The sequence below is a fragment of the Eptesicus fuscus genome, chromosome 6 (assembly GCF_027574615.1).
Source record: "Eptesicus fuscus isolate TK198812 chromosome 6, DD_ASM_mEF_20220401, whole genome shotgun sequence".
NCBI classification, from domain to species: domain Eukaryota; kingdom Metazoa; phylum Chordata; class Mammalia; order Chiroptera; family Vespertilionidae; genus Eptesicus; species Eptesicus fuscus.
The window spans coordinates 16,770,740-16,791,540 of NC_072478.1; the positions used below are offsets into that span (position 1 = coordinate 16,770,740).

Below are 20,801 nucleotides of genomic sequence, written 5' to 3' on the forward strand. Positions count from 1 at the left end.
TCACTCAGCTTGTATGTTTGGGGGGCCCTATTCTTCCTTTATATCCCCTGTACTCCCATTTCTCTTACCCTGTTGTCTGGTTGAATTCACCCAAAAAGGTTGGACCATGTATTTGCTAAAACTCCAGGATGGTCCCTAGGATGGACCAATTCAGACCTTAAAGCTGCCAAATCCAAGTTTTGAAGGTTGGACTCCATCCATTCATCCATCCATTTATCCATTCATCTATCCATCTATCCATCCTGTCCATCTATTCATGCATCCACCCATCTATAAACATCTCGTAAGCACTTACTTTGTGGGCTGTTCTAGGCTCTGGGGATCCACAAGTAAACAAAAGAGACAGATATCCCCACCTATGGGTAGCTCAGTCTTAATGGGGGAGGCAAACCAGAAACAACATAAAAAAGTAAGACACACAGTATGTTGGCTTCTCCAGACAGCAGGTTCAGTGAAATGGGGACAATGACTGGGCCCACCTCAGGGGAGCTGGCCTCAGGCCCATTTGCTCTTTTTAAAAAAAATATTTTATTGATTTTTTTACAGAGAGGAAGGGAGAGGGATAGAGAGTTAGAAACATCGATGAGAGAGAAACATCGATCAGCTGCCTCCTGCACACCCCCTACTGGAGTTGTGCCCGCAACCAAGGTACATGTCCTTGACCGGAATCGAACCTGGGACCCTTTAGTCCGCAGGTCGATGCTCTATCCACTGAGCCAAACCGGTTAGGGCGCATTTGCTCTTATGACTCAGTTCACATTGACCCTTGTTCTCTCATTTTTTAAAAAAAATGTTTTTATTGATTTCAGAGAGAGGAGGTGAGAGGGAGAGAGAGATAGACACATCAATGACGAGAGAGAATCATCGATTGGCTGCCTCCTGCATGCCCCCTCCTGGGGATGGAGCTGCAACCCAGGCATGTGCCCTGACCAGGGAATTGAACATGACCTCCTGGTACCTGGGTCAAAGCTCAGCCACTGAACCACACCAGCCGGGCATCCCTTGTTCTCAATGGGCCTGGCCGTCTTGGGGCTGGGGTGAAGGTTGGGCAGGGTGCTGGACATTCAGGCTATCACACAGGTGAAGCCAGAACGTTCATCATGAAAGGAGGGGTTGGATGAGTCTTTGAAAATTAATTGATTCTGGTCAACACTCTTCAAGTGTCTAGTCCAGTGGTCAGCAAACTCATTAGTCAACAGAGCCAAATATCAACAGTACAACGATTGAAATTTCTTTTGAGAGCCAAATTTCTTAAACTTAACTTCTTCTAACGCCACTTCTTCAAAATAGACTCACCCAGGCCGTGGTATTTTGTGGAAGAGCCACACTCAAGGGGCCAAAGAGCCGCATGTGGCTCGCGAGCCGCAGTTTGCCGACCACGGGTCTAGTCCATTATCATCTGAGTTGATGAAACAGCTGAATTTAAGTCTACCATGTTACTTTAAATGATCCTCTCAGTGTGTACTCTGTGATAAAGAAGTTCCTTTGTCTCCTTCCAAGTGAGTACAATGTTAATCTTTATCAGTAGAAGACAGTGTTGAGACATTGTAGGAAGAAGAGACTCACCTGCAAGAAGTATCAGTGGTGGAGGTGTGGAGACTCCCAAGTGGAACTTGCCTCAGGGGTACAGATCATCAGTGGGTACGATCATCATCCCTCTGTGATTTTTCAGTCTTAACCTGGTGGAAATCTTTCTCCAGTCTTCTTGACCTCCAAACCAGAGCCCTCGTGTTGGCCCATGCACCACGGGCCTCCTGCCCCACCCAGCACCCGGACTTCCCATGTGTGCTTACATCACCAGTTGCTGATCCCCTGCTCCTCCACCTTTTCCATGCCCAGCAACTCCAGGCCAGCTCCGGCATGGCCAAGCCCGCAAACATCTCTGCTCTTTGGTAGGCCAAACCACATACGCTCCGAGGAGGTCCAAACCTGTTCCAGATTTGCCTTTCCTTGGAAACAACACTCCCTAAGCCCTAGGAAACCACCTTGAGTTTCATTTATCTTATGGTTAGTCTTCTATTATTATTGACAACTAGAGGCCCGGTGCACGAAATTCGTGCTCGGAGGGGGGTTGTCCCTCAGCTCAGCCTGTACCCTCTTCAATCTGGGATCCCTCTCACAATCCAGGTCTGCTGGCTCCCAACTGCTTGCCTACCTGCCTTCCTGATTGCCCCTAACCGCTTCTGCCTGACAGCCTGATCACCCCCTAACCACTCTGCTGCCAGCCTGTTTGCCCCCAACTTCCCTCCTCTGCCAGCCTGGTCACCCCTAACTGCCCTCTCCTGCAGGGTTGATCACCTCCAACTGCCCTCCCTGGTCCCTCTCAACTGCCCTCCCTTGCAGGCTTGGTCCTTCTCAACTGCCCTCCCTTGCAGGCCAGGTGTCTCCCAACTGCCCTCTCCTGCTGGCCATCTTGTGGTGGCCATCTTGTGTCCACATGGGGGCAGGATCTTTGACCACATGGGGGCAGCTATATTGTGTATTGCAGTGATGATCAATCTGCATATTACTCTTTTATTAGATAGGATAGAGGCCTGTTACAGGGGTGGGGGCCAGCTGGTTTGCCCTGAAGGGCGTCCCGGATCAGGTGGGGGTTCCCTTGGGGTGTGGGGTGGCCTGAGCGAGGGACCTGTGGTGGTTTGTAGGCGGGCCACGCCCCCTGGCAATGCAAGCGGAGGCCCTGGTATCTGGAATTTATTTTCCTTCTACAATTGAAACTTTGTAGCCTGGAGCAGAGCCAAGCCTAGGGCTCCCTCCGAGGCCGGTAGCCATTTGTGTTGGGGTTATAATTGAAACTTTGTTGCCTTAAGCGGGTGGGCCCGGCCAGGGTGTGCAGAAAGCTTTGCTTCCCCTGTTGCCGGCGGCAACCCTGGCCTGCTCTCTCAAGCTCCATTCTGCCACCATTTGTTTGAATTTGTTTACCTTCTATAATTGAAACTTTGTAGCTTGAGTGGAGGCTTAGGCCTGGCCAGGGCAGGTGAAAAGCTTGGCTTCCTCTGTTACCTAGGAAACCTTGCTCTCTGTGGCTGTAGCCATCTTGGTTTGGGTTAATTTGCATGCTCGCTCTGATTGGATGGTGGGCGTGGCTTGTGGGTGTGTCGGAGGTATGGTCAATTTGCATATTTGTCTATTATTAGATAGGATTCTTTATATTCAACTTCCCTACTTGAAACTAGTGTGTAGTTTCTGTCTCCTAATTGGGCCCAGACTGCTACCGGGTGGCTCTCCTGTCTTCTGGATTCCATACTTTCTGATGAAAACTTGGCTGATTCATGAAGTTGCTTGTGTTACGTATTATTTTTCTCTGGCTGCTTTCAAAGTTGATCTTTGTTTTTCAGGACATTGGATTGAGCTCAGGTGTGTATTTCTTTGTATTTATCTTTCTTAGGATTTTCTGAGCTTCTTAAATCTGTAAAAAAAACTTTTTCAAAAAATTTGGGGCATTATTTCTTCACATATTTTTTAATGCCCTTTTCTCTTTTCTGCGACCCAATTACATGTACGTTAGACGTTTTTTTGTTTGTTTGTTTGTTTGTTTTTTAATATATTTTATTGATTTTCCACAGAGAGGAGGAGAGAGGGACAGAGAGCTAGAAACATTGATGAGAGAGAAACACCGATCAGCTGCCTCTTGCACACCCCCTACTGGGGATGCGCCCGCAACCAAGGTACATGCCCCCGACCGGAATCGAACCTGGGACCCTTGAGTCCACAGGCCGACGCTCTATCCACTGAGCCAAACCGGTCTCGGCAAGACGTTTTGATGTTGTCCACAGATCCCGAAGTCTTGCTTTATGGCCCAGTTTCCTCCTCTGTGTCCTTCAGATCGGATAATTTCTATCTATTTATATTCAAGATCACTGACTCTTCTGTCATCAGTTCTCTGCTTGTTAGCCCATCCAGAGAATTTTGAAATTTCAGGTATATTTTCAATTTTAGAATTTCCACCCGTTTTTTTCCTAATGTGTCTTTTTTTTTTTCTTTTTTAAAATGATTTTTAAATCTTTTTTTTTTATTATTGATTTCAGAGAGGAAGAGAGAGAGAGAGAGAAACGTCAATGGTGAGAATCATTGATCGGCTGCCTCCTGCATGCCCCCTACTGGGGATTAAGCCCGAAACCCGGGCATGTGCCCTGACTGGGAATCGAACAATGGCCTCCTGGTTCATAAGCCGATGCTCAACCACTGAGCCACACCAGCTGGGCTAACTTGGACTCTTTATCACATGCATTGCAAACATTTCCCCCAGTCTTTTTGTCTTTGACCATGTTTATGGCATCATTTGCCATACATTTTCTTCTCTTTATGAAGTCTTTTTTAGATTTTTTATCTTTTTCAGAATTTTTGAGTTTCCTATTTAGTTTTATAAGAGCTCCCTAATTCACATGTTATACACACATTCTAATAAATGTTCTCATAATTTTTAAATCCATCTGGAAATTTTTGGACTATGGTGTGAGAAGGGTCCAAGATGGATTGGACCAGATGGATTGCCTCGTACCATTTGTTTAGTACCTTATACCATGACTTTTACCTCCTGAATTAAAATACAATGTACCATTGTTACATTGGGGCCAATTTTGGTTTCATCCTTCGGTCTCAATGATTTGTCTAGTTCTGGGTAGGTATCATGCTATGATTATGATGGCTTTTGAGTACATTTATATATCCATTAAGTCAGGGTCCTCTTTACTAGTCTTCCTGTTCATGATCTTGGCTACACTCTTTTATTCTTTTATTTGAACACTGAAATCCTTCCTTCCATTTTAAAAGAACTCCCTATTGGGATTCTAATGGGACATGAATTGCTCTCTGTGAATTGTGACATTGGGTAATACTAAGTATATGAATTCTTTCTTCCTAACCTTGTGGTACATCTTTCAGATGACTTTCGTCTCCTTTCTTGGCCTTCATATAACTCCTTTGACTTCTGTGTAAAATTTGTTTCTGCGACTTGTATAATTTTTGACATTACTATGAATGGTGTTTCCCCCCTTCCCATTTTAATTGACAGCTTATTTTGCATCAAATGCAGAAAAGCTGCTGGTTTTGTGTGCAGCCATGTGCCTTAGGAAAGACAGAAGATAAAAATATATAGATACAGCCCTGGCTGGTGTGGCTCGGTTGGTTGGAGCATTGTCCAGTGCACCGAAAAGTCGTAGGCTCAACTCCTGGTTAGGGTGGGGATCAGAGTGCGTACCGGAGGCAACGGATCCGTGTTTCTCTCCCACATAATGTTTTTCTCTCTCTCTTTTACTCTCTCTCCCCCTTCTGCTCTCTAAAAATCAATAAACATATCCTCAGGTAAGTATTAAAAATGTATATAAATATAACCCTGGCTGGTGTGGCTTAGTGGTTAGAGTATGGGCCTGTGCACTGAGGGTCAAGGGTTCAATTCCCAGTCAAGGGCATGTAACTGCATTGCAGGTTCAATCCCCGTGCAGGAGCAACCAATCGATGTGTCTTTCTTACATCAATGTTTCTCTCTTTCTCACTCCCTCTCCTTCCTCCTTTCCACTTTCTCTAGAAAACAATAAAAAAATATCCTCGGGTGAGGATTAACAGCAAATAAATATATATATTTTTACACACACACACACACACACATACACACAGGCTGTCCAAAAAAACGTATGCACACTTTAACAGCTGATAGTTCAATTTTGAAAATGAAATGTATTTTAATAAGCACTGCCTTTATAATTATTCAAAGTGTGTGTGTATACATTTTAAAGGTATACACAGATTTATATAAATTACATTTCAAAATTATAAATATTAATGCATTAATGATAATACATATTTAAATGCAGAATATATAAATATATATTTATAGATATATGTTTGCTTGGCTTTTTAATCCTCATTCATGATTTTCAGAGAGAGGGGAAGGGAGAGAGCGAGAGAGAGAAACATCTATCAGTTGCCTCCCGCACATGTCCCAGCCAGGACCAGGCACCAGTGCTGGGGATCAAACCTAAAACCTTAACATGTACCCTTTTTAAAATATATATTTTTTTATTTATTTCAGAGAGGAAGAGAGAGGGAAAGAGAGATAGGAACTTTAATGATAAGAGAGAATCATTGATCAGCTGCCTCCTGCACATCCCCCAGTGGGGACAGAGCCCACAACCTGGGCATGTGCCCTGACTGGAAATTGAACCATGACCTCCAGGTTCATAGGTCAATGCTCAAACACGGAGTCACACCAGCTGGGCTAATTTTTAAAATTAGAATGTCTTGGGTCTTTTAGGTAGACAATTCAGGCACCTGCTAGCTCTCCTTTGAAAATACTTACAGTGTAAATGCACCAGAGCTTTTTATCCACTCATTTACTAATGGGCACTTAGGCTATTTCCAGATTATAGCTATCTACACTAATAAAAGAGTAACATGCTAATTGACTGTGCCTTCGTGACGCCCACCAGCCAATCAGGAGTGACTATGCAAATTAACCCAACAAAATGGTGGGTTAATTAGCATATGCAGGTGCCGAGCAGCCGGGGATTGGGCAGGACATGCGATGACACAGGCGTTTCACACCGCCCCAGCCACTCTGGGCCTCTGGGCAGTGTGGGAAGGTGGAAAGGCAGCTTCGGGCTGGAGCAGAAAGGCGGCTCCGGTCAGAGCAAAGGCAGTGCCGGCAGACAGGGGAAGGAAGGCCCATTCTTGCATGAATCTTCGTGCATCGGGCATCTAGTCTATATATATAAAAGGCTAAGCGACCATCCGACCAGTAGCTATGATGCACACTGACCACCAAGGGGCAGAGGCTTAATGCGGGAGCTGCTGAACTGCAGTAACTTGGCAGCGGTGGTTCTCGGGTGACAGACCCTGGAACCAGAGAGGAGGGAGCCCAATTCTGAGGTGTGTCACCTAAGAACCACCCTTTCTCAATCTGGGACCCTCGGGATGTCAGAGAACTGGTTTTGGCCGATCCCTACAGGCCAGGCCGAGGGACCTCACCTGCTGGAGGGACCCAGGGCACTCTGCAGACACCTTTCAAGCCCTGTGCTGCCGGCTGGGGAGGGACAGCAGGAGGTTGGCTCCAGGACCTGTCTAGCCATTCTCCCCCAGTCCCACCCCACTGGCCACCTTCTAATTAATTTCCTTTTAATGTGCACGAATCCGTGCACCAGGGCACTCGTTGTAAATAACGGTGAAGGCCTGGGATGGGGCCGGAGCTGGATGGAAACGGGCAAATGGGGGACATCTATAATACTGTCAACAACAAACAAACAATTAATAAAAATATTTACACTGATTATTCAAGTCCTTGTCATTTTGCTTTTAAAAATGATACCTGCAGTGGGGGTGGACAACTGTGCATCTTTTTTAAAAAATATTTTGATTGATTTCAAAGAGAAAGGGAGAGAGAGAGATAGAAACATCAATGATGAGAGAGAATCACACCCCACACTGGGATTAAGCCCACCACCCGGGCATGTGCCCTGACTGGGAATCGAACTGTGACCACTGAGCCAAGCCCACTGGGCCATCTGTGCATCTTGTTCCTTTAGTGGAAATGACTTTAGGATTTCACCATTTAAAGTGGCATTTGCTGTGGTTTTGTGGTTAGCCTTGCCATCTAATCTAATAATAGACAAATATGCAAATTGACCGCACCTTCGCTACACCAAGCCATGCCCACCAGCCAAGCCACACCCACCATCCAATCAGGATGAGTATGCAAATTATCCCAAACAAAGATGGCGTCTAATTTGCATATTAAGACAGCGTTGAAAGAAGCCAAGAGCTGCAGAAGGGAGTGAAGCTTCGAAGAAGCAAGCAAGTCGGGGCGGGGGAGGAGAAGGGAGGAGCGAAGTCAGGGCCGGGGGCGAAGGGAAAAGCAGGCGGGCTGGCGGAGAAGGCGGGGCGGGCGACAAGGGATGAGCGGAGGCGGGGTAGAGTGCAGCAGGAAATCCTATTGCAGGATTTTTCCTGCAAGGGAACGCTAGTCTTTAATACTATCCTATCTATTTTTATAAGTTGTTATTAGAAACAGCCATTGCAGCCCTAGCTGGTTTGGCTCAGTGGATAGGACGTTGGCCCGCGAACGGAAGGGTCCCGGTTCTATTCTGGTTAAGGGCATGTACCATGGCTGCAGATTCCCTGGCCCTGGTCAGGGTGCGTGCAGGAGGCAACGAATCAATTTGTCTCTCACATCAATGTTTCTCTCTGTCTTTTCCTCTCCCTTCCACTCTCCCTAAAAATCAATAAAAAAATATCCTCAGGAGAGGATTACACCCCCCCCCCAAAAAAAAGAAATAGCCATTGCATTTGGTAAAATACCTTTTAAAAATATATACATTTTTTATTGATTTCAGAGAGGAAAGGAGAGAGAAAGAGAGATAGAAACATCAATGATGAGAAAGAATCATTGATTGGCTGCCTCAATCAATGAATCATTGATTCATTGATCAAAGAATCATTGATTGGCTGCATGTCCCCTACTGGGGGCGGGGGGAGGGGATCGAGCCCGCAACCCAGGCATGTGCTCTTGGCTGGAATCAAACCTGGGACCCTTTAGTCTGCAGGCCAATGTTCTATCCACTGAGCCAAACCGGCTAGGGCGATAAAACACCTTTTTGACATTTTTTGAAAAATCATAGGCTGCCTTTTTAATTTCTAGATATAATGGATTACCTTGGTGATTTATACATATTGAGCCATTCGTACATCCTAAGTCCTGCTTGCCTATAGTATTCTTTTGATAACTGATCATGTTTTTTTAGAATATTTGTATTTTACCCATGAGTTTTCATTTTCACAATCCACACAAACCCACATGACTATCTCTAAGGCTTATTTTTGTCCCCTCCCAGCCAGCCATGTTTTGAGAGAGAGAGAGAGAGAGGACACCAACTGGTCCCACTTACGCATTCATTGGTTGCTGCTTGTATGTGCCTGACCAAGGGATGACACCTGCAACCTTGCTGTATCAGGGATGACACTAACCAACTGAGCAACTTGGCCAGGGCCTATACTGACTTCTAATTGAAGAGCTTAACTTCTGTTCCCTTTTATTTTCTATAGTTGGAATAACCAATTTTTTTTCTTTCACTCAAAATAATATATGTGAGATACACCGGTATCGCTGAGCTCATTTTTTTCTAGCTGTGTTGAATGTGGTACATTGATTTACAAATAAGTCAATAATTATATTGGTATTTATTTATATTGATACTAGAGGCCCGGTGCATGAAATTCGTGCACAGGTATGGTCCCTAGGCCTCACTGGTGATCAGGGCCGATTGAGGCCTTCTGGCTGCCAGCCGGGGCCTTCCTTCATTCTGTGCTGCCCCCTGGTGGTCAGCACGCGTCATAGCAAGTGATTGAACTCCCAGTCTCCCGGTCGAACTCCCAAAGGGACACTTTGTACATTAGCCTTTTATATCTATAGATATTGATTAATATGAAATTTATTTATTTATTTTTCTGTTGATGGGTATAAACAGTTAGACCTCTTGAGTATATTCAGCAGTGTGGATTATGTTGCCTTCAAGATACTGACAGTTTCCCCCAGTGGTCCATATTAAAAAAATACATATTTTTTTTTATTGATTACAGACAGGAAGTAAGAGAGAGAGAGATAGAAACATCAATGCGAGACAATCATTGATTGGCTGCCTCCTGCACACACCACACTGGGGGTTGAGCCCGCAACCTGGGCATGTGCCCTGACCAGGAATCGAACCATGACCTCCTGATTCATAGGTTGACGTTCAACCACTGAGCCATGCCGGCCGGGCCATATTTTTTATTTTAGCCATTCTTGTGGATCTGGTCACTATTTCTGGTGACTGGATAGCGTACCACTCTACAAGTGTTCTGTTGATGAATTTAAGCAACATCTTGTTGATAAAGCATTTGGATTGTTTTCAGTTTTCTAAATAATACAGCGGTGAACATTCTGGAACACCCTTCTTCATGCATTTGTAACTGACACCCTAGCAATCACCTTTTTGGTTATTTCCAGTTGTTTTGTTTTTACATACAAAATAACACCAGAATACGCTTTCTTGTGCATTCATCTTTGTGGACTTAAAAGTTTTGGGTTTCCTTGAAATTTTAATTTTTAATTTTTGCTTTTAACATCTCTTATGTTGGTCTTGAGCACAGAGCCAGCCCAGGGCAGTGTTGTTGCATGTTGCATGGGATGAAGGGTGAAGGCTGATTACTCTTGCAAGCTGGCTTCTGAGATTGCACCTTCTCTTCCTGCTCTTCCTCCAACTCTGTGATCCTCTAAGGTATGAAGATGGCTGGGCGAGGGTCTGACTGGTCCAACCAGAAGCGGGGGCGGGGGGAAGGATTTCAGCCAGACAGGCTCCAGGTTATGCATCAGGATTGCTTGACAGCATCCCAACCCTTTCTGCACCAAGGTACTTCTGAAAAACACAGTCATTTCCTCATTCTTCCTTCTACCCATCCTTCCATCTGCCATTAATCTATCCATCATCTGTCAGTCATGCACCATCCATTCACAGATCCATTAATCAGTCCACCAATACCTTCAACTCTCTCCATTTGCACACTCATTTACCTACAAGATTTTACCTATCCATCCACAAATCCATACCTCTATCTTTCCATCCATTCCTCAATCCCTCTACCCACCCATCTATTCCTCCATCCATCCAAATATCTATCCATCTATCTACCCATCCATCCACCCAGTCACCCATTTACGCACTCACCTGTCCATCCATCCATCTATTCATCCATCCATCTATTCATCCATCCATCCATCCATCCATCCATCCATCCATATACTCATCCTTCTACCTAGCCATATACCCCTACATCCATGTGTCCATTTCTTAAAAAAAAATTTTTTTCAAATTGATTTCAAAGAAGAAGGCAGAGGGAGAGAAGGATAGAAACATCAATGATGAGTGAGAATCATTGATTGGCTGCCTCCTGCACACCCCCTACTGGGGATCAAGCTCACAACCCGGGCCTGTGCCCTTGACCGGAATCAAACCCAGGACTCTTCAGTCCGTAGGCTGATGCTCTATTCACTGAGCCAAAACGGCTAGGGTGTCCATTTCTTTTTGTATTGATCTGTTCATAAATTCATCAACTTCATTTACGCATCCATTCTTTCATCCAACCTTTCAACTATCCCTCCAACTGATCTACCATTCATTCACCCACAGATTTATTTACCTATTCAGTATTAAGTCCTGCATTCATCTATCCATTCGACTTTCAATCCACTCACCCACTCATTTATTTGTCAAGATAGTCACTCACCCAGCACCTACCCATTCACATCCTGAAACCAGACTCTATGACTGCGATGGGGACACAGATGTGACTCAGACCTGTTTCTTGCCCTCTAGGAATTGATAGTCAAATGGGAGAGGGAAATAACAATACACACACAGGAAATTCTCAAAATAATGTGATCAGTGCTGTACTCACAGTATGTTCCAGCTACAGATGGCCAGGAGGGCAGGATAGAGAGGGCTGCAATGGGCAGGAGGAAGATTACAAGGTACCAGGAACAGGATCTAGGTCCTGGGGCAAGTGCTTGCTCCAGCCAGGACCCCTCTTGTCTGCACAACTCCACTCTCTGACTACCTCCCTGCCACTCCACAGGCAGAGTTGATCCACCTAGGAACCAAGACAATGCCACAAGCAGCACAGTTACAGTCTTCACCTAGTGGGCAGCGCTCCTACCATCCCCAGCCCACCCCCAATTACCAAGACAAAGCAGGGACACCTGCATCCAGGGAGACCCTCCTGCAACAGCCTGACAAGGACAAGATGGGGCCTCGCCACACTCCACGCCTCCGGGCTGTGGTCGAAAGCAAGATCTTCAGGAACATCCTGGTGGATGAGATGGATATGATGCAGTCTCGTGCAGCCACCCTCATCCAAGCCAACTGGAGGGGCTACCAACTCCGGAAGAAGCTGACCTCCCACGTATTGGCGGCTAAAGGCGTCCAGACGGCCTGGCGGCGCTTCAATACCATACGCCGCCTCCGGTACGGCAAGGCAACGGAGAAGAAAACACATGTGGATGAGGAGAACATCCCTTACCACGCCCCGCAGCTGGTGCGGTTCCAGCATTCAGAAGAAGACAGGTATCTTCTGGCCCCACCTGTCATGGTGAATAAGGAGACCCAGTTCCCTTCTGATGACAGCTTGGCTGCCCGTGCCCTCCAGCTGGCCCTGCGGCAGCCCCCAGGTGTCCCACGGCCCGGCCTGCAGGCTCCTTGTGCCACTGGAGGCCCTGGCGTCACTTTCCTGCCACACCAGACTGTTTCCATCAGACTTCCGTGTCCAGTGAGTCTGAATGCAAAGTACCACCCGTGTCTGCTAACAAGAACCATCAGAAGTACCAGCTTTATCCACTTAGAAGGGGACAGGACAAAGACCAAGCAAGTGACTGCCAGAGCCAGCAAGGCAGGAGCCCTGGGGCCACCCTGTGAAAGGATTGCCCAGACACTTCACGGCCCCCTCAAGACCCAGCCCCAGGCCCAGGTGGAAACCGAGGTCCTCAGAGCCCCACCCCAGACAGGCCAAGCCTCTGCGATGACCAAGACTCCACTCCAGTCGTGCTTAGCCTCCAGGATGAACAAATCCGTAGCCCAGCCAGGCCCAACGCCCACGGTAATAGTAGCCAAGACCCCACCTCAGCTGGACTCAGCAGTCCCCGTGGCCAAGACCACACTCCAGTCATGCCTGGCAGCAATCTTGAACAAGATCCCAACCCAGCCATGCCCAATGCCCACAATGATAATGAAGACCCCGCCCCAGTCGTGCCTGGCAGCCCCGATGACGAAGACCCCAGCTCAGATGCGACCAACAGCCTTGATGACCAGCACTGCACCCCAGACCCAACCGGCTGCCATGACCTCAATTATCAAGCCCCTGGCACAGACCTGCCCGGTGCCTGTGATGGCCAAGACCCTGCCCCAGATCTGCCCAACAGCCACGATGGCCAAGTCCCTACTGCAGACATGTCCAGTGGCTACAACAGCCAAGACCCCATCTCAGACGCTCCCAGGAGCCTCAATGACCAAGACCCCTACCCAGACACGTCTGGCAGCCATGATCACCAAGACACCAGCCCAGTTACGCTCCGTGGCCACCGTCATCAGGAACCTCTGCCTGCCTCCTCCTGCAGATGGAAATCCGAACGCTTCGCCTCCAGCAGCTGTGGCGGATGGGATTCCCAATCCCTCATCCCATACAAACCTGAACAGCCCAAAGGCCAAGGCGGTGGTGACCGGGAGGCAGACGGCAGGCACGGTCCAAGTCTCATCCCGTTCACACTTGACTGAGGCAAAGGTGAAATACTGCCCCCCACCACACCTGGGGGCTGGCGCTCCCAAGGCTCCAGCTATGCCTTTTCCAGAAGCCGAGAAAATCAAGGCCTTCTCCCAGAAACAGGTGAAAATGGCAACCATGTCTAACACCAGTGTGGCCAAGGACAGGAGCAAGGTCTCATCGCGGGAACAGCTGAAAAGAGATGTCATGAAGGTCCGGTCCCAGGTGTGTGCACCTGTAGAGATGGCTGTGGTTCGGCCACAAGCACAGCGGGGCGTGTGCCCAGCCAAGCCCCTGCTCCGAGCACATAAGGCCACCTGTTCAACCACAGCCTCGCCCCAGAGACTTATGCTTGCAAAGCAGATGAGAGCCCTGCCCCAGGCAAATATCGCCAGGTGTCTGTCCAAGCCCCCATCCCAGGTACATCCACCTGCCAAGCTAACCACGGCCCCGTCCCTGGCCCATCCGGGCACGTGTCTGACCAAGACGCAGTTCCAGGCACATCTGCCTACGAGGCTGACCAAGGCGCAGTCCCAAGCCCAGCTGGTCACAGAAACAGCCAAGTGCCTCTGTGCTGCCCACCAGGCCGCTGAGCTCAGTAGCAAGACTCGGTCCCAGCCACTCCTGGCTGGGTTCAAGGCCTCCACCCAGCCCTATCAACACGTCGGCTCTCTTGGCACTTTGTCCCGAGCAAAGCCAGAGGACAGATTAACTCAGCTCCCAGCCCATAGCTGTGCCCAGGGCAAAGCCACCAAGGGCCCATGCCAGGGGCCCTCCAAGACCCAGAGCATGCTGGTGCCTCTTCTGGCGTCCACTGGACCTTCCACATGCAACGTCGAGTCCTGGGGTGACAGCCAGGCCACCCTGGCCCAGCCATCGACCACAAGCCTACCCGCGCCCTGCCAGGAGGAGCTGGGGGCCTCCCAGTTTGCCTCACTGTGTGCTGAGCTGGCCACTGTGCTGGGCTCCCAGGAGGACATCCGTGCTCTGCTGGCGAAAGCTCTCCCCCAGGGGGAGGTGAGGGCGGCACTGAACCAGGCCCTGTCCAAAGAGGTCCTAGGCACCACGATAGCCAAGGGCCTGCCCCAGGGCATGCTGGGCACAGCACTGGTGAAGGCTCTGTCCTGGGGCGAGCTGGGCACTGCCCTGTCCTGTGCCCTTTCCCAGGGTGAGCTGCGGTCAGAACTCACGAAGGCCATACAGGGCACACTGGTGGAGGTGCTCAGCAAGGTCCTGACAGAGCAAGACCGGGCTGCCCTGAGCCAGGCCGTGTGTCAGGGTGAGCTGGGCACCGTCCTGAGCCAGTCCTTGTCTCAGGCGGCCCTCCGGACTGAACTCGTCCTCCCTAAGGCCACCTCGAAAACATTGGGAAGTGGGATGATGGTGACACCGGTCCCAGTGGAGGTGGACTCCAGGGAGAGCCGGTCAACTGCATGGGGGCCCACCATGGGCCGTGTGAGACCACAGCCCAGCAAGGTCAGGGGTCCCCAGGGTGGGGCCTGGGAGGGCTTTGTCACGGGCGGGCCAGCCGGGCTGTTGGAGGAGATGGGGGATGGGCCATGGTCAGGAGGTCACCCTGCTTGTCTGGGCGCCTCCTTGGTCACTAGGTTGATCACCACCATTCTCCAGTTTCCCCTGACCGCCGTTTTGGACCCCACTCTGTCATGGGATAAGGGAGACGCCTCTGTACACCCAGGGGTGGGCAAATCGGCATCAGCTCTCCACTCAGGGTGAGTGCTGCAGGCCCCAGGCAAGCTTGCCAGCACTGTGGGTGGTGGGAAAACCATCCACTCCCACCAGTTTGTCACCACCTATGGGGGGTCTGCTTATTGGTGTCAGCCCTCCGGGGCCCCCTGAGGTGTATCAGCCATCAGCGGCCAAAAGTCTGCAAGAATCACTCATGGTCCCTGTGGAGACCATGCTGAGGACTCAGTCCCCAAGTCATACACAGGTCTTTGTGGGCCTGAGTGAGATGACCAGCAAGGTGGCCTCAGGTCTCCCGAGGGCCACCACAGTGAGCAAAGTCCCCCTAACTCAACCACAGACCCCCAAGGCACCCAAACACAACAGAGCATCCTGCTGCCTGGCTCCATGGCTCCTGGTCATCTCTGGGCATTCAAAAGTCAGGAGACTCTAATCTGTTGGAAGCCTCCCCAGAAAGCCAGTTAATGCCCACCCTTCCCCATACATCCATTCGAGAAGAATTGAACACGGGGTATCATTTCTGGCACGTGCTGCCCATGGCAGCTGGTAATGAGCCATATACTCAGTGAACTGTTTGCCACAGGGTTCAGACAATGACCTTGACCTGGCCAGAAGCTCCTCCAAGGGCTCTACAGGCTGTGGCCTAAGTTCGAGCAGGTCCCAGAGCTGCTTGTGCCGCTGTAGCCCACTCAGCCTTTCTACCCTGCCTGTGGCCAGCCTGACTGTTGTCGACTTGGCGGAGGAGGAGTCCTGGGAGGCCAGCTCAGATAGAGGACTTTCTCTCTGGGGAGGTCCCAGAGGCCTGGGGACCTGGAAGAGATGGAGAGAGTGGGTCATGGGTACATGGCCCCAAACCTCCACCACTCGCCCTTCCCGGCCTCAGAGCTGATCCCCATTCTGTACCACAGCTCAGTGTCCAGTCATATGACCTTGAGCGTCCCCTGGAGCTCAGGTGGTCAGGACAAGAGGGATATGTCCTCAAGCCAAAACTCTCTGGGTCCAAAAGATAGCTTGTGCCAGAAACCCTACAGGACAGGACTGTCTGTAGGTCATGTGGTCCCTCCTAGCAGCAGCCATCTTTGATGAGTAAATTGATCCCAAGCCCATCCCAGCCATCAGTAAACAGTAAGGTGGCTCCAAACCCAGGCCAGCTTTCCATGACCAGTAAGCTCCCCACAGCCTATCTGAGCCTTCTGTGGCCAGCCATCTAAGGTCTGTGGATAAGCCCCAGCCTATCACAGCCATCTATGACCAGTGGGGTGGCCCCTCGCCTAACCCATGCAAGTATGGGCAATATAGTGTGGCCCCCAGCCTAGGCCAGCCATCTGCGACGAGTAGTAAGGGCTGTGCAATCACTCAGCCAATTTGGGCCCCCAAGGTGAGTTCAGATCTACTGTCAAGAGTGAATGCAGTGGCCCCTTGTCTGTCATCCTTTCGGGCTGAAGTCACCTGGAATACACCACATCTGTCTGGGCTAGTGGCACCGGCTGGGGGGCTGAGCCAGCCATCTCTGGCCACTGGGGTGAACCCATGTCAATATCTTCTGATGGGTCATGGGATGACCTCACAGGTCCAGGCCCCTGAACTCAGTGAGGTGTCCCCTGGGTTTCATCAGCCACTCGGTCTTGGTGGGAGGCACCAAACAGAACATTCTGCTGTCGCTGTCTCAGCCCCAAACCTCTCCCAGGCAGCTGTGACCAGTGGAGGGGACTCTTGTCTGGGCCAGGGAGCCAGGCTGGCTCAGGGCATTCTATTCAGGGGCTTGTCTACAAGCATGTCTCAGGTACCGTGGCGGCTGGCATGCTCCCGAATGTGTCTTGGGGGACCCTGGCTCCTGGCAAGTTCCTGAATATGGCTCAGGGACCTGTGCCTCCCGGTGTGACAGGGAGTATGTGCCGGGGAAGTGTGGCAACTGCCGAGGGCCCAAGGCAACCTCACTCCGGCCGTGGCATGGCTCCCGTGGCATCCTGGGCCTCAGTGGCAGGTATCCCTTTGGCTCATGAACAAGCCTCAAGGGTGGGGCCTGGCTGCTCTCAGGCTTCTGTGCCCAACAGACTGGGCCTGAGTCCAGATTTTTCCTGGCCAGTGTGGGCTCCAGCATACCTCAGGTCAATGTTGATCGCTGTGGACCACCAGTATCTTATGTCCACAGTCACCACATCCAGTTACCAACAATCAAATGCTTTCAGCCAGGAGCCTGTGATGGGCACGGCCAGTCTTCCGGTGCCAGGTTCTGTAGCCAATAAGATGAGCACAGCTGTGGCCCCAGGTACTGTGGTGCGTGGCAAGGCCTCCAGCTTTCCCACAGGGTCTGAGATCCACCGTGTGGCCCCAGCCTTCCACTAGGTTACGTGGTCAATTGTGTGGCCCAGGCCTTTCACCCGTGATCTGTGATCAGCGGCCTGGGCCAGGACCTTCCTCCAGATCCCATGGCCAGTGCCGTGGTCCACAGCTTTTCTCCAGATTCTGTCATCAGTGGGGTGGCCCAGAGCTTTCCTCCAGTTTCTGTGGCCAGTGACATGGCCAGGACCCTACCTCCCGGTTCTGTGGTGAGTGGGGTGCCCCCAGACTGATTACAGCACCTGGTGCAGGTGGGAAAAGGCAAGGTCTCTTTGTAAGACCCTGTACTAGTAACCTCTCCAAGGCTGTCCTAGGTTCAGGGGTGCGTGGGGGTGGGCCTTAGTGTGTCTTCTGGTTCTGTGGCCTCTAGTGTGGTCGCAGAACTTACGACTGGGGGACTGAGTCAGAGCCTGGTCTAAGATCCATGGCTAGTGTAGCTGGTCCACCCTCCACAGTCAGAAGCGTGACTCAACCTTCCCCAGGGGTCCAGACTCATTGGACTCACCGCCCATCCTTACCATGGAGGCCCCTGAAGACCGGTCTGCATCCCCCTTCCAGTCTCAAGCCCCTCCCCAGGCCTGAAAATCCCATGGCAGAGCCGGAGGAGTGCACCAGTGCCCAAGGTTCTGCAAAGAGCCTCACTGTTGAGCCACGTTCGTGGGACAATAGCCTTTGAGACCAGAGATGGGCAGGCCCTGATGAAACCAGAGACCTGGACGAGGCTCTCTCCCAGGAGTCCTGTTCCAGTAGGGAGTCCATGGTCCTTGAGGCAACCCCATGGATGTCTGAGAGTCCCCTGTCACCTGATGTGGACGACGACCATGCGTTCCTGGCAGAGGACAAGACTCCAAAGGCCAAAGGCCGCCGGAGGAGGGGGCAGCTCCCAGCTGAGCCGGGTCTGTGATGAGTGGCGTCGCCCCTGCCCTTCCCCAGCCTCCAGGTTTTGCACACCAGGGCCAGCAGTGTCACCCGAACTCTGCAGCAGAGGTCAGCCACCAGTGGGAGGGCCCCTAGTTCCCACTTTGTGACTTCCCATGGGGTCCCCAGTGAGTGTGCAGATGGACACAGGGCCCCCTGAGCTCACAGGTGTCAGTGGCTCACATTGTCCCCCAGAGCTTCTCGGCTGCTCACATGCCCGGGAGTCATTCCCATGGGATGGTGGCTTCTACAGTAACATCGGGGTCGCCCGCGCTGGCCCATGACAGGACTGTGGCATCTAGTTTGCACCTGAGATCTGCGTCTGGGATGGGGGGGGATCCCAAACCCTTCCCGGAGGTCAGGGGCCACCCGTGTGACTTCACGTGTGCTGCCGTAGAGTCTAAGGCCAGTGGGGTGGCGTCCAGTGGGTTCCAGTGCATTTTGGAAGCCAGTGTCTGGGAACCTGGCTCAGAGCAGCCACCGTGACCTCCTTGGCTAGAGAACCCTACACGTCCTTGCACATCAGCTCTGCCTCCGGAATGCTAGACGGCTCTGTGGCCAAGGCTGAGCCCTCCCAGTGGGCGGCAGAGCACGCCTCCGGGTCCGCTCAGGAAGGCCCCAAAGGTTCCGTGGGTGCGCTGCAGGCCATAACGCCAAAGACCCCTACGGCCGTCTGGCGCACCACATGGCCATCCCTGGGCTGCATGGCGGGGTTTGGAGGGGGCTTCTGGGTTATGAACCTTCACCAAGTGGCGGCCCTTTTTAACCGGGAGTCGCTCCGGGGACCTCGGGATCTGCATGGCACCGGGGCTCCTGTGTGCAGTCACAGGGCACCTCTGACTTCCGCTTTACCCCAGGGCTCCGTGGACGCCGGCGTGGCTGGTGGCCAAACGTGGAACTCCGCCATCCCCAGTGTTGCCGTGGGGCCCATGAAGGGGGACAAGGCCCCCTGTGGCGCATGGAAACCAGCCAGGTGCGATGTGCCGCGGGATGCCATGGGCGTGGAGGCACTGGTGGACCCCCGACGGTTTGGGGAGCTGGTGACGTCCGTTCAGACCGTGGAGAGGATAATACTGCAAGCCGTGGTCGTCATCCAGGCGTGCGCGCGCGGCTACCTGGTGCGCCGGACCGTCAAGGTGTGGCACCAGTGGGCGGTCATCATCCAGGCCGCCTGGCGTGGCTACTGCGTGCGGCGGAACCTGGCCCAGCTCCTCAAAGCGGCCACCACCATCCAGGCCTCGTGGCGAGGCTACAGCACCCGGCGGAACCGCGCCCGGCTAGCGCTGCTCCCCCGCACGTGGACTGAGGTGAGCGCCAGGACCACGCCCACCTCTGACCACCGCTGCTTCCAGTCCTGCCAGCCGCTCACCTGCACCCTCTGCCAGTCGCTGAGTCCCAGGCTGGGGAGCCCGCCCAGCGCCGTCATGCTCATGGGTGCCAGCCCCCGCACGTGCCACAGGTGCGGCTACACCCTGCCCACGAGGGTGGTGCAGGGCATGGGCCGGGGCGCCACGGACCAGGCGGGCATGCTGTGGGGCGATGACACCCAGCTGAGCCCCCAGAGCCCCAGGCAGTCCCAGGGCCTGAATAAGGCAGCCACACTCATCCAGTCCATCTGGAGGGGCTTCGTTGTACGCCGCCGGCTGATGCAGGAGCAGGTAGCCGCCAAGATGCTTCAAGCCAACTGGCGTGGCCACTTCACCCGGTCCTCCCTCACAACGGATGCGCTTTTGAGGCCAGCGGCGAGGGACAGCCCACAGGACACGCAGTGGCCAGGAGTCTAGGACCCTGACTGCCCGATGGGGGACCTCGGGGGCGCTGCCATGTGGCTCTCTGGGTCTAATGAATAAAGTTCTCCACAGCCTGGGTCCTGGTCTACCTGTGCTCATAGGGGGCATCTCGGGCATGGGGGTGGGGGGAGTAAGGGGAATCTGGAACACTCTGGACTGGGGGGACCCTAAAACTTTCAACCACATCATTGGCACCCGGGATCTGTGTCTGGGAGAGGGACCCAAGCCTTCTCGGAGGTCAGGGGCCTCCATATGGCCATAGGACCTGTCCATGACTAGGGGGCGGTGTCCAGTCGGTTCCAGATGGAAGGTGTCCCTGACACACTCCAGAAGCCAGTGTCTGGGCCCTAGTCCCTCGGCCCTGGAAACCCCATGGGTGGTGCCTTATTCGGGAAATGCTAGGGGTTTCCAGCCAGGTACTGATCTGGTGGGATGCTGGGCTCATCCGAGAGCGGCTCCAGTCTGGGTGAGAGAGAGCTGAACACAGGTGTCCCTAGCCTGTGGGGTCAGGGACAGGGCAGGGAGTAGGGAAGGGACTACAAGCAGCCAGAGGGGGCAGCCTGCTTGGAGGAGTGGCAAAGGGGTGGTGGCATGGGTTCAGGCAGCTATGGAAGGGCCACAGAATGGGTGGGGGCTGCTGCGGGGAGGGGAACCGTAAGGAGCAGGGGGGTCCTGCAGGGATGCGCAGAATTTGAGGGCTTCTCGGTCATGGTTCAGGCGGGATTTTTAGGCGAGGTGGGGGTCCAGGTGGAAGGGGGGCAGGTATGG

At 52.1% G+C, this 20,801-nt stretch overlaps 1 protein-coding gene across 2 annotated transcripts; it reads left to right on the plus strand.

Moving 5' to 3' along the window:
- The first annotated feature begins 10,122 nt into the window (after nt 1-10,122).
- Nucleotides 10,123-20,111, plus strand: IQCN (IQ motif containing N). Of its 2 annotated transcripts, none has more exons than XM_008156430.3 (3): nt 10,123-10,250; nt 11,605-14,757; nt 19,101-20,111. In XM_008156430.3, the coding sequence occupies exons 2-3, from the start codon at nt 11,635-11,637 to the stop codon at nt 20,025-20,027; spliced, it is 4,050 nt and encodes a 1,349-aa protein (XP_008154652.3). In that variant the 5' UTR covers nt 10,123-10,250; nt 11,605-11,634; the 3' UTR covers nt 20,028-20,111. The 2 variants fall into 2 exon arrangements, with proteins under 2 accessions (XP_008154652.3, XP_054573248.1); XM_054717273.1 differs by having other exon boundaries at nt 11,609-14,757.
- The last annotated feature ends 690 nt before the right edge of the window (nt 20,112-20,801 follow it).

Bases quoted from the DNA above. Each gene is read 5' to 3' on its own strand.
- IQCN (XM_008156430.3), top strand. From the start codon at position 11,635: ATGCCACAAGCAGCACAGTTACAGTCTTCACCTAGTGGGCAGCGCTCC. The intron at 14,758-19,100 runs GTCAGGGGTCCC...GCTTTACCCCAG, and splicing joins TGAGACCACAGCCCAGCAAG to GGCTCCGTGGACGCCGGCGT.